The sequence below is a fragment of the Danaus plexippus genome, chromosome 2 (assembly GCF_018135715.1).
Source record: "Danaus plexippus chromosome 2, MEX_DaPlex, whole genome shotgun sequence".
NCBI classification, from domain to species: domain Eukaryota; kingdom Metazoa; phylum Arthropoda; class Insecta; order Lepidoptera; family Nymphalidae; genus Danaus; species Danaus plexippus.
In genome coordinates, this window is record NC_083537.1 from 9070169 (window position 1) to 9086728 (window position 16560).

The 16560-nt window shown below is 36.4% G+C and overlaps 3 protein-coding genes across 7 annotated transcripts in view; 2 read left to right on the forward strand and 1 right to left on the reverse strand.

Moving 5' to 3' along the window:
* LOC116779820 (SUN domain-containing ossification factor) overlaps positions 1-3928 on the forward strand; it is a 32972-nt gene extending 29044 nt beyond the window's left edge. For all 3 annotated transcript variants that reach the window (XM_032674307.2, XM_032674308.2, XM_032674309.2), the window contains exons 3-4: positions 306-2340; positions 2657-3928. In XM_032674307.2, coding sequence (XP_032530198.2) covers positions 306-2340; positions 2657-3673 — 3052 coding nt within the window. In that variant the 3' untranslated portion in view covers positions 3674-3928. The remainder of the gene's footprint in view (positions 1-305; positions 2341-2656) is intronic.
* On the reverse strand, positions 3907-9270 carry LOC116779821 (eEF1A lysine and N-terminal methyltransferase homolog). Of its 2 annotated transcripts, none has more exons than XM_061522630.1 (10): positions 9090-9270; positions 8911-9011; positions 8261-8819; positions 7832-7972; positions 7579-7697; positions 6828-7008; positions 6074-6245; positions 5498-5803; positions 4658-4780; positions 3907-4271 (listed from the first exon to the last, which is right to left on the reverse strand). In XM_061522630.1, the coding sequence occupies exons 2-10, from the start codon at positions 9000-9002 to the stop codon at positions 3997-3999; spliced, it is 1968 nt and encodes a 655-aa protein (XP_061378614.1). In that variant the 5' UTR covers positions 9003-9011; positions 9090-9270; the 3' UTR covers positions 3907-3996. The 2 variants fall into 2 exon arrangements, with proteins under 2 accessions (XP_061378614.1, XP_032530202.2); XM_032674311.2 differs by having other exon boundaries at positions 9232-9250.
* Positions 9271-9645: 375 nt separating this feature from the next.
* Positions 9646-16543, forward strand: LOC116779517 (eukaryotic translation initiation factor 2-alpha kinase 1-like). Of its 2 annotated transcripts, none has more exons than XM_032673857.2 (3): positions 9646-9937; positions 14202-15538; positions 15842-16543. In XM_032673857.2, exons 1-3 carry the CDS (start codon positions 9880-9882, stop codon positions 16172-16174), a joined length of 1728 nt encoding a protein of 575 aa, XP_032529748.2. In that variant the 5' UTR covers positions 9646-9879; the 3' UTR covers positions 16175-16543. The 2 variants fall into 2 exon arrangements, with proteins under 2 accessions (XP_032529748.2, XP_032529749.2); XM_032673858.2 differs by lacking the exon at positions 9646-9937 and adding an exon at positions 13307-13422.
* Positions 16544-16560: the final 17 nt, after the last annotated feature.

Here is a 16560-nt window from a genome sequence, read left to right on the forward strand (position 1 = left end):
TAGTCCGTCATTTTTCAATAATTTATTAGCATTTATTGATTGTTGGAAATCCTCTATAACTTGTGATAATAAAATCCTTTTCGATGAAATTAAATGGCCCGCTTCCGACACGTTTACATCGTCGTTAATTTGTAACTAATTTTCAATCGATTGTTTAAAAGATACTTCCCGGATTGTTAGCCAACAGAGTTTAAAATTAGATTCGGTTTTCTAATTTAGTTTCACCGAAATGATAAGCGTCAGTTCATTAGGTCGTAAATAGTGGCCTTAATGGAGCAAAATTCATATTGTTTCTACTTTTTCAGGTTACCTGATACGGGACAGCCACCGATACTCATCTCTTTGACGGAGAACGCAAAGTTGGATTTAAGACCACCGGAAGATTTATTGTTCGTAAATGACTCGGAACAGCACAACGAAACGTCGAGCTTCGCGATCGCCAGCTCCGATGAAAATGAGGAGGACAAAATAATAACGGACCCCGTGGAAAAGGAGAGTACGGAACCCAGGCTCATAGTAAAAGCAAAGTCCATGCATGAAACAAGACAACTGGATGAAGCATTTCAAAGCACCACCGCTACTCCGGATGTGGAATCCATAACTGAATCTCACGAAGAGGAAAAGCTGGAAGAAAACATTCCAATAAAACCGGAAACACCTCAAGAGGATATACCCTCGTTCTCGGAATGGGCGCAAAAACAATTAGCTGAGGCTGAGAAGAAAGATACCGTTTTGAATCATTCAAGTCAACCTAGTCATAGTAATACAAATATTAGCAGCAAAAGCACCAAATTGCGGTCGAAAAATTATGCTTCGCTTGCGTGCGGAGCGAAAGTCGTCGCCGTGAACCCTGAAGCGGGATCCGCCAGCTCTATTCTGTCTCCCAACAGAGACGAGTACATGCTGAACACGTGTAACAGTCGAATATGGTTCGTCGTGGAGCTTTGTGAAGCTGTCCAAGCACAAAAAATAGAAATAGCTAATTTTGAGCTGTTCTCATCAACTCCGAAGGACATCGCTGTATATTTCAGCGATCGTTTTCCTACTCGGGAATGGGCCAGTGTCGGCCAGTTTACCGCAGAAGAAATGAGAGACGTACAAAGCTTTGATCTGTACCCTCACTTGTTCGGCAAATTTATTAAAGTCGAGATGCTCTCTCACCACGGCTCCGAACATTACTGTCCCATATCATTATTCAAAGTGTACGGCACTTCTGAATTTGAAGTATTGGAAAAAGAGAGCTCTCAACATTCAGCTCACGTAGATGACGACGAAGACGATGAGATAATAGACGTCCCCGACATACCCGCGGCAGAAACTGAGCCCTCGAAGAATCTGTTTGGATCCGCGAGGGACGCCGTCATGTCTATTATGAAGAAAGCTGCTCAAGCGTTAGTCAAAACAGAAGTTCCTAAAAATATATCGAGTGAACGTAACGACACTTCTACGGACAATATGTACAAGAAATGTTGCTCGCCCAGCCATATTATAGTGTGTGACAATTGCAGCGAAACTCTTTACAATGACGTTTACGAACTGCTTAGTTGTAGCACGGATAGGCTTACGAGTTTATTGCGGCAGGTGTTCTTAAAGGATACTTTAAAGTGTACTAGTGTGTGCCAGATGTACGGGTTGGACTTTAAAAGTACAAAGACAATCGAATTTCACGAAGAGCGCGTAGCATACATCAACGCTTTATTCCCGCCCAAATACTTAGCAGCTTTGTGTAACATTTTAGCCATTAAAGAAAAAAAAGTCGTACTAAACACAAGCTTTGAGACTGAAACGAATGTTACATCAAACATAACTGTGGAGGAGTCGACGCAGAACGTGAACAGCAACATAAATACCGAACAAGATCTGACTCCCATTAGAAGCAACGAAACGGACGATCATAAAGACAACGATGCGACGCACGTGGAAGACAAGAACGTGACGCCAGAACAAGCCCCGGAATATGTTACGGAAACAACCACAGATGATAGCAAAGTTGAAATTTGCAAAGACGACATTCAGCCGACGTTAGACGAGAAGCAAACAGCACCAGAGCCCCAAGAAGATGCTTTGGCTGAAGAGAAACAAGGAGACGCGCTCAGTGAAAACGAAACAAAGGATTCGTCCAACGGAAAGGACGCTACGGAAAAGTCGAAAGAAACAGCAAATAACGCAGATGAAATAAGCGATCAAGTTATAATGGACAGCGATAGTTTCATATCCGACTTAGACCAAATAGCGGTGGACCCCACACCCGCGGGAAACACGGCCGCGGTGAGCCACAACCAGGCTCAGGCGACCTTACAGAAGGAATCGGTGTTTCTGAGGCTGTCGAATAGAGTTAAGGTGAGAATTTAAATAAAATCTATTAAAGAATTTACACTGCAGGCATGTTAAATGTTATCCCGAAACTGAATACTCTATTTCTTTATTTCGCAAATTTTAATATTTATAAACCAATTTATCTCAAAAATTGGTCATTATATATTTTCTTATTTAAATTTTAATTTACTAGAGAAAACGTTAAATATCCATAAGTTACTTAATGTACTAAAATAACTATTACTGCATTTTGCGAAGAAGCCAAATACTGGAGGGTATTAAAAAATATGTGTTTATTAAATATTAATTTCTAAAGGGATTATTTTTTGGAATTTTTCAGACACTAGAAAGAAACATGTCCTTGTCAGGGCAATATTTGGAGGAATTGAGTAGAAGATACAAGAAGCAAGTGGAAGAAATGCAGAGGTCTTTCGAGAAGACCATGCTGCAAGTGACTGAGGAGAGAAGAAAGAGCAACGAACGCGAACAAAAATATCTCGAACAAATGACCGTATTACAAGAACAGCTCTCACAGGTGACGCTCGCCATAACCATACTCATGGAAGAGAGAGACGGCTGGTTTGGAAACATCACTTTCGTCAAATTTATAATATACCAAGCCGTAATATTTGCTTTGGCATTCTACTACATGACCAAGAGAAAGCAAGAAACTGTCGTCGCGCCCGTGCCAAAGAAAATAAAGAAAAAACAAGACAGGTTTAGAAGGAAGTCAGTGGAAGGCGTCAGCGGGCATTCCACGCCATCCGTTAAGAAGAGGCGGCCGAGTGAGGAAGCGTTCCAGATAGCGAGGCTGTCGTGTGATGACAACGAATGTGACGAAGCTCCTGGGGAGTGGCAAGTGGCCAAGAAGAATAGGAGGAGAAAAACGTCCATAGTTCACAGAAATTTAGAACTAGAGGTAAAAACCATACACAATCAGGAAGGGTTGCTACAGCTACAGGAAAACACCATAACGTTAGACGAAGCTGAATTCTTGGCTCCGGTATCGGAGCCAAAGGAATTTACCGAGAATGAGGTGAAAGAAAAGGAGTTACCGAAGACTAACGGCTCTTTCTTTAACAATTTAAAAAATAAGACGATGAAGACGAGACGGTTGTCGTCTCCGGCCTTCCTGAGGACCTTCAACCGTCAGAGCGTCCGAAGCACGCCCAGCCCGGACGTCAGGAACATCGAGCCGATATTCAACGGGAAGATAAGCAAGAAAGCCGCTTCCGAGTCACCCACGGGCAGTCTGTGGTCCGAGTCCACGGACATCTCGCAGAACGGACACTCGGAGAACGGCAACGGCAACAAGAAGAAGAAAAGCCTCAAGAACATACTTAGAAAAGTATTTTGAGAACTCTGAATGTGTTTTATATGTGCTTAATATATACGCGTTATATGTCTTATACTGTTTCTAACTATTATGTATAGTGTCCGTGACGCCGCGCGGGCGGCGATTGTGATAAATTAGTGAAGCTAATGCTATTTCATTTTGTATCAGCTGAATGTTCGTGGGGATGCCAGTATTTTATGAATGACAACACGTCGGAGGCAAGTCGAGCGAGTTCGGTTATCAAAGAAACGGCATTAAATGCGTTAATTTTATTTACACATTAGTTTCATTTGTAATACATTCACCTGCGTGACTCTATACGCCGGTTACACGACTGTTGTCGTCTATTTGACTACACTGAGCGTGTCAAGGACATCCTTCATGTCTATACATTTCAGTTTAACGAGTTTCCTCTGCCTCGCTGCCTGGTTCACGTCGGTCACGGCTGCTTCCATCCTCTGCGCGTCGTACGCTCTGTCTCCGTTCGTTGCAAATATGATTTCATTGACCTCTGTCTCAAGCTGGACGGTCGCGATATATTTAAAGTATTTCTTCAATACGTCCAACGTCGACTCCCGTATTTGCTTATCTCGACATACAAAGTTTAGGATGAATTGTCCTGAAACGAGAGCAAATATTACTCTTGCTAAGCTAAGCACTCATGATTTTAACAGCCAAGTTATAACAAATGAATTTAAAGTTACTCTATCGACACTAAATTAAACTTGGTTTATTTTAAATTATCACGAACATTAGCATAACTAGAACATTTAACACAGTAATGAGCAAAATATAGATATATCTTTTAAATATTTAAAGTTATCTCTCCATAGCTAAAGTTCTAAAAGTAATGTTAAAATTCCATATTTACACCAATAACTGCATCACGAAAGCTTGTGGTCGTGAAACAGTTTCAGAAAACCGCTAACAAATAAGCAAGATTTACATGGAAATCTTTTTGACGATTTGAGGGATAACCCTATAAATCCGTCCACAAACCCTCACCCGTCCCCAGCACAGCCACCAGCAGTTCCAGCGCGTGTTCCTCCAGGAACTGTTCCGGGGGACAGGAGACACCCGCGTGCTGCTTACTGTCCATGTCGTACATCACGCACGAGTACTGCTTACCTACATACATACAAATATTTTCTATATATATACATGTATATATTTCTAAAAAATCATATACATGTATATGATTTTTTAGATAAAATTCAAACGTCGGTTTGAAAACCGTGATTTTGCCACCGGTCTGGTCAATAAAAAATCCATTGACAATAAATTCCCCGACTTGTCGGAGTGTAGCGAAAAGTTAAACAAAATGGAAATTATTCTAACTATAAATGTACTATGAATTGGAATTTACACTGCTTTTAGATTAATTAAGACGGCTAGCAAGCGATCTCTAATAAAAAAATCGTCGTGTCTGCTTGTCATTTCAAATTAAACTCACATAAACCGATATTAGCAAGGAACATTCGGTACCAAAAATTAAATCTTTTATCTTTGTTTGTCTATTCACGACACTGTTCCAACTAATCTGTGGAACGGCTGTATCGATTTTGACGGGACTTTCGCATAAGGACCGACAGCAAGTTATTATGCTGCTAAAATTGATTTACGTAAAGAAATTGACACTTAAATGAATAAATTCTAACACATCACATACCAAATGAACCGAATATTTTCGGATTACTACGCGTTATTATATTAACCTGAAAAAAAAGTACAGACTCCCGACATACATTTTTTTTTAAATAGTAAAATACCGCGTAGTAATCCGAAAATATTAGTTTCCTTTAAATGAATACTCGCGAAAGTCTTAGATCTCGTTATATCACACACCAGCATTGGCTTCCTCCTGTAAAAATTGCAGACCATCTTTGACCTGCACCTCCAGACGTTCGTCGACTTCCAGCTCAAAGTATTCTCTAGCCACGTCCAGCATGTCCGCGTCTATTTCGACGGCCGTTACTTTAACGTCGTCGTAACATTTCTTAATGAACATACAGAGGCCGCCACCTCCCAGGCCGAGCACCGCGACCTCGCCGCTGACAGCGTCGTTGAGATGTAAGCCGAGGATCATTATTGAATGGTACAAGGACACGGCGCCGAAGTCTACCACCAGCTTGGATTTATTCTTCCTTTTAACTGAAATTGTTTATTAATATTAAGTATTTAATAACTGGCAACTACATCATTATCCTACAACAGTGTTGACAGAATAAAAAAAAATGTTCACTACCCAAGTATCTACTTTTTGAAACATTAGCAATAGTTAACGTCAAAATCATATAAACTCAATTCTAGGACGAATCTAAAACATCTCTGAAACAGGGTTTAATAACAAAACCACTAATAATCTTCCTCAAACTTGAGAACGACGTCGAATAAGAAATGTCAAGGTTAACAAACACCTACCAGTCTTTAACCTCGCCTCGGACTGCACCAGACCCTGGTGGTGAAGGAACACCAGCCGGCGGTGGAGGATCCCGTCCACGGACACATCTTCCACCACGTAAGGCCCCGAACACGACTCGCCGGACCACACCTGACTGCGCGACCCGACGTCACCCAGAGACAGGAACGGTATCTGGAGATACATCAATTATTAACGTCTTCGACATTGGTCTCAAAACGAATGCCTGCAATAGTGTCTAAGTATAATTGCTTCTTAAATAATTTATTACACATCGTAAGAGAAGCTACCCGGGTGTGTGTGAATAAGAAATTGACTAGGAGATTCTTTTAACTTGGCATTTTTAACGAGCGAAGCGAGAAAAAGCTCTCGTTGCCAGTCAAGTGAAGAGACTTCAGCGTTTTGATATCGAATCTTTTTTTTTTACAGGCTTTTCGTATTGCGACCCTAAAATTGAAATTGATGGTCCAATCTATGTCTTTTTTATAAAACCATCCCAGATAACTGAACAAAAAAACCTCGACTATTCGGAACGTTCGGTTCCCGAAATCACGTCTGTAGTTTTCCGGAACCGAACGACCTGAGTCGCCAGTATACTGGCTATAACATTCCACTGGCTTCACTGACTAATACTGTCATATGGTATTTGTACATAATAGTTATTTATTTATAAATGTTAGATCAGGGTGTAATAGATAGGATAAATATAATAAAATTGATACTGCCATTTAAAGCTCCTACCCTCATTTAACTCACCTGTCCACTGAACCCACTGGGCATTAGCATCTTAGCAGCATGAGCCAGTTCGTCCTTGACGGCATCAAGGCTTGGGAACTGATGTCCTCTGTTCAGACAGGCCACAACCAACCGGCCAAATCGTGCTGAATCCTGGAGTTGTCTCCTGCCGGCTGGTGTGCCAAATAACCATTCACATTGCCTGTCATATATCATAATATATTATAGAAAAAACATTTTTATTACTCGACTAGAGGCATTGGTGACAAGGCAAAACTAGTAAGTCTTATTACATACTTTGTTACAATGTTCTAAAAAAAATATTTTGTCCAAGGCTTAATAATATAATGTTTATTTAAGCAGTTAATAAAGAATAAAAAAAAAATTATAAAATACACTACAAAAATAAACACACATAACTAATACCTTCCCACGGGATGATCGGTGACCAATTATTTCTTAATGAGATCTAAGATTTTATTCATTTAAATGAAACTAGTATTTTTCGGATAAACTACGCGTGATTTATTTTTGTAAAAAACTACGTACTCCCGAGGTTTCGGTTACTTTTCAGCAACCGTGATCACGGGCAGACGAAATGTCTAGTAGTAGTAGATGTCGCGTAGTTTATTCGAAAAATACTAGTTTCAATTATTTCTTGGCAAAATGTAATGACTTGTATTAAGCAAATACAAAAACAATACATTGTATTAGCCAGGCTTGGTCCAACGCTGGATCTAATAGATAATTTAATATCAAGATACCTACTCACCTGCCCTGAGGCACAATAAACACCGCATACTTGTTCACCGTCTGATATTTCTTCTGGTTTATGATGAAAAGTGTGTATCGAGGGTTTGTGTCCCCAGGCTGCATGAGGTCCAAGCAGACCTATACATGAAGTAACGGTACAAAACTTCAACTAACTTCATAGCAGTAATATAAGTTAATATGAATAAAGAGCTTTAATATACTGGCAATGTATTCAATGTTCAGGATTACTGAACTTTATCATCAACAATCACCTCGTCGTCTTCATCCAGATCTGCCTTAGCCAGTCCATTAGTGACAAACGCTGTATCCTGAACGGATTTAATTATCGACTTCAGTTCGTCTGTGGATTGAACACTCTGCATCTTCTCACCCGCCATACATACTTCTAGAATCTGTTACATTAATAAAGAAATGTCAATATTTCTCGTAAGACTAATTAGAGTAGTGCCTATTATAATGTCTATCAATACATTTCAAATCGTCACTTCAATGCATTTGTATTTCTACACACTTTTGTTTTGATACAAGTATGGATCATTTTTAAAGGCTTGTATTATATTGTAAATATATAATATACTAGTATTTCCCAGACATTACTATCAAGATATCTTTAAACCTCTTTAACTGCAGTAAATATATATATTTTTAGATTCCGGTAATTTAGAAAATTCTATACTCACTAATCTCGGACATTTCTTAAATTTGGTGGCAACAACAATGAATACCGGTAATGTTGTTCCTTCATCACTCTCTGCACTTTTTTCCTCAGCCTCATGACACCTTACGATCCTGAACAACCAGGATTTGTCACAGAAGAAGTCTATCAACTTACTCAAAATGTGACCCTGCAGCAAGGATATACAAATAAACCTTCCCCCTAACTTCAATAATCTTTTAATTTCCGAGAAATAACTGTCTATTCTCAGAAGAGTTTCAGTTGAGTCATCTGGCATAAGAGCGTCTAAGGTTCCTTTGTCCAGCACTACATTGAATTCATCGTTATTAAATGTTGTGTTGAGAGCATCCATATGTAAAAATGACATATCTGTCCTATGTGCATTCTTAGCTTTCATCTGTTTTATTACCACTTCCGAGACATCAATGTTAATGATATTCTTATAGCCAACATCATAAAGATCAGAACTCAGGCTAGAGTTTCCACATCCAGGTATAAGGACCTTGTCGGTCTGTTTAATGTATTTGTGTAGATGAGCACACAGTTCTAAATATTCTCCATACCTTCAAACGAATAAATAACATATAATAGCTTATATTCCTTGTTTATGTTTAAATGTAATAAAGTAATTTATGAGTGATAGAATTTTCTTACCATTCAAAAGCTTTATTGCCTCTGTTTTTAAAAAACTTATTCCAATAGTCTTTTTCACCAAATTCCTTGTAGGTTTTTGGGAGAAGATTCATTTTGGTGTTCTTATTAATGTAAAAATTAATAATTAGTTAAATATTATTTTTTTACATTATTAAATTGAAGTTCGAAAGTTTAATAACCAAGCAATTAAAACTGGGGAGCGAAATGATATTACGATTCCGCTTTTAGAGACCCTTTAATATTAAAAAAATAAAACTAATAAAGGCAGCAGGGTTATAAAGTCTTTTACTAATATTTAAATTCTTCAATAAACCCCCTTACCACCTGGTATTGTTTTGATATTTTGAGTTTTGACAAATACGTCTCGTACTGATGTTGTTGCCACATTATTTCACTAACTGATTTTTAATTTATGGACGTAAAATTAATATTATGAATCATTTAAAACAATATTGTTAAATTTATTAGACGAATGTATTTTTTTACTATAAACAAAACATACTGAATTTACTGCTTATTAAAAATCTTATAAAACAAATGAATTATGGAAAACCTTATTTTATATAAATGTATATTTTTTTTTATCGGGTAGTTACTATTAATTTTCAATTAATTTATATGTTTTATTTGAAAATAGTTTTCATTTATAAGTGGAACAGAAAATTATAAGTGAAGTGTCTATTTTTTGGATTAAAAAAAAATTATATGCGTCTAAAATATAACATCTCCATGTGATTTGACATATTGTGACAATACTTCATCTTGATGTGAATTAGTGTTATTGTGTAATGTGTTGTATTTTGTAACTTATTTTAATTCCTTTTGATTCCATAAATTGTTTAAAATGTATAACCAATCACAAACATACTGTAAAACTTAGATTGTCGGAACATGTTGGCAATAAACTATAGTGAAACAAGATCGTGGATACAACATCTAAGCCACTAAAGAAAAAAGAAGATTATAAAAATGAGTACCAAAACTAATAAGTGGGAAGCTCTGGCTACTGTTAAATCTTTTGATCTAGGTAAATACATCTTGAAGTAATTTTATATTAAGATGAACTTATTGGTTACTCGATGTTTTTCTATTAGTTTGGAGTTAAAACCTGCTTTGATGTCCATATAATTCCTAACGGTATTTATCGGGTTGAATTTAGTCACAGTAGTCACAACCTTTAGTTTTAATGGTTTAAAATGTTTATGGACTATAATTTAACATTATCTTTAAAAGTAGGAAATTAATGAGGACAACATTTTATCTTCTTTGATTTCATATACAAATATATGATATCGATTTATAGAGATAACTAATTGATTTAAAGATTCACAAGTTTTTTACACCTCACATGTGAGTGTGTGTTGATCTTGACTTATCATCACAAGAATGTTTTTCAAATATAAAATTGCTGACATCTCACAACATGGACATCGATTCCATAAAATAAAGTATGCAGGAGTCATCAACAGTCACATCTCTCACCTTTATCACAATGTGAATTCATGCCTTGACAAACTTTTTACCTGATCTCATTCATATCTATTACAATGTTTTCTGATATTTTGTAGCAAATTCTTACTTTTAAAATATCTAGAAAATTGCTCAGAAATTTGGAAAATTTAAGAAAAATTATCACCTATATCAGTTGTTTCTCAGAGCTTTGTGCATAATTAATAAGACACATATTAATAATTCTTAACTAAAATATTGTATTATTTAATTTAATTGGTCAAAGCACAAATTTTATCACAGCAATCCATTGTCGGCATTGAGAGCAAATTACAACACTTACCCAGCTCTGGTTGGAGTGATGTCTTTGGTGTAACACGACAATATCTCTTGCCTGGGCCATTAAAATATAAAATAAGTACTGAAAGTAAAAATATAATGATTATTGAAAGTAAATACATATCTTATATATATTGTACAGAGACAAAATGTGTTTTTTTTTTCATTAAACCATAATTCAAGTGGCTCTTCTTAGGTTATAACAATAAGCCTAAAATTTATCTTGTCATTAATTCCTTATTATTTACGTAAAATATCGAACAACACATATCTCAATATATATATAAGTTTAATCTCAATGAAAGATACATGATAGAAACTAAACATGATATTAATTACAATCACTGAAAAAAAAAACAAATTATAATTGAGAATATTAAATCTGTGTGGTCATTTGCAAAAATCCATTGACTTTTCACTTTACCACTACCCCATGGCTGGCTGTAATGCAACATGTGATAGACGAATGGAAAGATTTCAGTTAAGTAATAAAAATTACACTTTAAAAATAAACAAAAACGCATGATTTAAATGTAATCAATATAAATGGGTGAATGGGTATTTGAATGAATCCGGTATCAAATATATTGCATTTATAAATATATATATTTTATATAAAATTCCATGTTTATTTTTAAAAAAACTTGAAGTAAATTTTTCTTTACACCATAAGTGATTAAATCATTAAAATCAGCAATAAAATTGATAGTTCCTGAAGTCTTGGAAATGCTTTGTAAGCTAATATTTGCTTTTGTCCGTTTAAAGTAGAGCCATACCTTAACTTACTTTTATATTTGGAATTATAATATTGCAATTTCACATGCAATTTTGGCCGTTTGTATCTCTTTAAACACCCACTGGATAATGCTTGACTTGTAAATAATATAACTCTCTCAGTCTTCATATATGAAGGATGTAGAAATATATAAATCTCCTCAATATGAATTAAATCACACCAGGTTTTTTGGCTACCTCAATAAGGTTAAGAGAAAAAGACTGCCTTAAAGAGTTACAGTTTAGACTACTATTGATCTATGAGGAGATTACGTTTGAGTTTCGGATGTCTCTTGTATTTGTAATGATGAATTGGGTCTTAAAATTGTTTTAAAATTATTTAACAAGCCAGTTTTTAATAAGGTATATTTTTAATTATTTTTTTATTATTCAGAACCCTTTTTTACTTCATTCACCTTAATAATTATATGAGTTTTCAGTAGAATTTTGCTTTATATTTAGTTGAGTACTTTCTCTATAAAGCAATAATAGATAAACAGTCTCACTTTTGTTATATCAGTGAAGAGGTTGTTCACTTGTTACCCTCTTCAGTGAAGTATTCTGATTAAAGGAAATAAAATAACAAGCGGAACTCACTCACAGTCAGTGAGATTCTAAATATTTAAAATTATTGGACGGAACTGTAATGTGTAAGTTGACCCACATGCATTTAAATTCACAACCTTATGGGTCTGTAAAATGTTTTATTACATTCATGAATTGTATTGTTACTATTGACATTTATAATTGCAAATAAAGGACCAAACTTTTCTTCCTCCTCTGCTTTGTCAGAACAGTAGGCAAATCTATTCCTTCATCCCCTTTGTCAGGAAAAGGAAGATAAGTCCCTTCCCAATGCCTTTACTTTTATGAATATAACTAACCCTTGATTCTCGAGGAAGGTTTTAGTATATAATTTGTTAAGTTTTTGTATTTACTTGCGTGTACATTAACGATATTTGTTGAAGATTTCGGGAAAACATGAGCCGTCTGAGAGCTTTTAACGAAAACGCTGCCTTAAGTCTTGGAGATATAACAAAATAATAGTGGAGTTGTGTATCTTATATAGGTCTACAGAAAAGTCCGAAGTGGCATATGTCTATACCTTAAGAATAACATACTATGTATATCCATTTTACAACTTTTAAAAATTGGCATTCCTAAAGCGTTTATCGGAAAGCTTTTTACATAAAAATAATAAACAACAACAACAACAACAACAAACACCTGGGACCCCGTTCTTAAAAATATAAAATCCCATGTCCGTAACCACACCGCAGGACCTCAAGACACCGTGAGCGCATTCTGCCGGCATCCAGAGCGGTACGCCAGAAAATTAAGAAATCGATGGCGGTAGATGATAAATAACAAGGACCAACTGACAGACATTCACACCTCGTCTGCCCGTGATCACGGTTGCTGCAAAGTAACCGAAACGTCGGGATTATGTAGTTTTTAAATAATAAAATCCGCGTAGTAAATCCGAACAATACTAGTTTCATTTAAATGAATACTCGCGAAAATCTTAGATCTCATTATCATAATATAAGTTTAATAATTCTCAAAATTAAATAGGCTATTTTATATTTTATGTAAAGAGCCCGTGCGTAGCCGGGGCTGGTACCTAGTAAAATATATAACATTGTTTAATTTCTTGAACTTCCGTTTTGTTGTGATTACGTGAACATTTCTAGAGAGTAGAAAGGATTTTAACCTTCAATAAACAGGTGATTTTATTAGGGTGTACTCTCACGGTTCATGTGTACGGAACCCTATACTATATGCATTACATTCATACATCTGTAATCTCGTCTGAGTCACAGACTGATGCAATCTTTACATTGGATAACTAATTCAGTAAGGAAATAAAATACAGTGTTATTAGTTGTGTGTTATAATTTTTTTTTATGTACAGTGGATGTTCACTCTTTGATTCCCTGTTGGCATCCGGTAAATATCTAAAAGGCTTATTTTTTGCACCATATAGTGTGGGCTAAACTGTACTATGATGAGATATAACAATAGAAGATTGTTGACTATTTAAACGGTATTTTTTTTACTAAATTATAATTATAATTTAAGTATCACTATATATAGTAAATGCTTCGAAGTGGTCTCCACTGAAATTTTGATCATAGGAAATCTATCGATTAATATTTTCAAAAAAAAAAAATCACTTTTTTTATTTTTCAATAATGTTTTAATTTTTTTAAATATAAAAATCTTTTAGACAAAACTTTCAAATATTTCACCTTACATAAATCGAGATTTTGGCACAATGTATTGTATAAAATCATGGATAGGCATCATATAGCCTACCGCTTGCAATCTGAAAGGAAAGTATTTTGATGAGCATACAAACTCTTGCTACAGGATGTTCCAATGATTTATGCGATAAGTATTTATCAGGCCAAGTGAACCACAAAACCACTGTGACCACAATTTGTAGAATTTTCTATGGGCATGTCCAATTTTTATTTTTTACGTATCAGTCAGTCAAATATAATTGAGTGGTGCTTAGTAATGTTGGAATAATAATTATAACTACTATTTTAAATCGCAATATTAACTATTTTGTAACAATTTCGCTGTCAGTTGTAAAACCAAGAATTTAATCCAGTTTACATTATAACAGATAAAGTTTATTATATATCTGATGATGTGTGAGTGAAGTAATGACATATTCAGTGTTATTTTTTTTACTTTTTCTTAAGCTCTTTTCTTTTTAGGCATAGCCCGAAGCGGTCAACACGAATCTGTCTTGCAACAAAGCATCAATCAAATCGAGGTCATCAACTCAACAGCCACAACACCCATCAGTCTTCTGGTTCAATCTCTGGTGAAGCAGCTATGTTCCCTCCTGGAGAAAGATGTCTCCAGAGCCAACACTCTTTACAACACAATCTGTGAGAAGTTACATAGCATGAATCTTATCGACGATTCCTATTCGATGGGAGAATTTGAGGTCATGAGGAGCCAGTATCAAAGAGCTTTGTATCAGCTGGTGACAGTTGCCAGCGGCTCCGAAATACCCATAACCCTGCCAGTGACATGGCCGATAAATAGGTCTGGCTTGGAATGGTCCCGTTACCACAAAGAGTTCGAGGAACTCTTCTTTATAGCTGGAGGTGGTTTCGGTAGCGTGTTCAAAGCTCGACACAGATTGGACGGAGTGGAATACGCCGTTAAGAAGGTTTATATTAAATCTTCCGATGTCAACTCTATTATGACCCATCTAGCTGAAGTTAAAACTATAGCTAGTTTGAATCATCCTAATATAGTAAACTATAAAGCTGCGTGGCTGGAACCGATGATAGAGTCCACCGTCAAAAAGAAGCGCAATTGTAAAATGGAGACCGATGACGACAGTTTCTCTTCAGGCTCCAGCCAGTTTTCTTCGGTTTATCCGAATGTGATGAAATCATTCAAAACCTATAATTCCAAAGACCTCACTAAAGATCGGAGCCAGTCTGACTTCGTGATATCGTTTAAAAATTCAAACAGTTTTGAAAATTCCGCGACTTCCGATGAAATAGAAACCGACAGCGAGGATGAGCCGAATTTTTCTGAAAACAACGCAATCTGCAAACTGTTATCTAGCAAGGAATACGAGAACTGTTCTAGAGTCAACTTGAAATGGGCCACGCTCTATATACAGATGACTTATTGTCAGCAGACGTTGAAGCAGTGGCTGGACGATAGAAACAATCACATGACCCTGGCTCGCAAAAACTCGGACGACCTGACCCTTCACCACAGCGATTCCAGCGATTCGGCTAACTTCGAAACAGACAACAACTATCCTCTAACTTCGACCCGTTATGATGTTCTCGTGGACATGTTTACGCAACTGGTGAAAGGTCTGCATTATATACACTCGAGGGGGGTGATCCACCACGACGTGAAGCCCAGCAATGTTTTTGTGGCTCCGAGTGAAAGTGGACCCTTGGTACAATTGGGTGACTTCGGGCTGGCCTGCCCGTTGCAGCAGTCTCACAGTGGACTAGCGCTCGGCACGCATCTTTATGCAGCCCCAGAACAATTGGAAGGACAATGCAATCCTAAGGTTCGAAAATATTATTTTTTTACTACAAAAGCGTTGCTATATCTTAATACCATAACTACTGTCGTTATATATATGTCCGTGTGGCAAATATTATGTTTCAAAAGCAACGCACTAGCATAACTCAATTAAATTATTATCTACTGGAAGGAAATTATCCGATATTTATTTATAAGGGTTAACTAATTATGACCTCATTGCGTTCCTTCTTTGCTTATTTGTTTATGAAATCTCTTACCTACATAATTTGTGTTTAAGTCTGAAATGTTTAATATGTACAAATAAATGATTTCATCTTTTTTACAGAGTGACATGTATTCTCTAGGGATTATACTCCTGGAGATGGTGGAGCCATTCAGCACTGACATGGAGCGCGTGAAGACTATAAATGACCTTCGGAAAGGTCAAATCCCAGCTCACCTCACTGCCAACTATCCTAAAATAACTCATATTATCGGGAAGCTAGTTCAGAGAAGGCCAAGCAGGCGTCTGGACACCGGCCAGCTGCTGGAAGAACTGAAACAATTGTCTGAGAATAAAGACGACACTATAAGGTCTCTGAAAGAAGAATTAGCGGCCAAGGACGAAGAAATAGCCAAGTTGAAGATGATGTTGGCCAAACTGAACTACCCCAGCTAACGTAGGCATTAGGATAACAGTTCCATTCAAGTTAATCTCATAATGACACTCAGTTTGGTTGAATTGATTCTGTAGAACTTGTGCCTTAGACGTCGCAAATATGTTGTACTTGTGTTATTTGAGGGTTGTTGTAATGACGGAACATATTAATAAACACTAAGAGCCAGAAGCCTTTCGTCCTCTCTAATGATTCTGCCAGCAAAAATTCTGTATAATCTTCAACACAATATTTTCTTTAATTCTGAATTCTACTCGAACTCATTCCTCTTTAACAAACCAGGGCTCGGCTTCCTCGTGATCCTAGTATTATTCTTAAATTTGTGTCCGTGTGTTTGTGTGTGTTTATTAAATATAGGTGATTGATTTTAATATTGTTTTTTATTGAA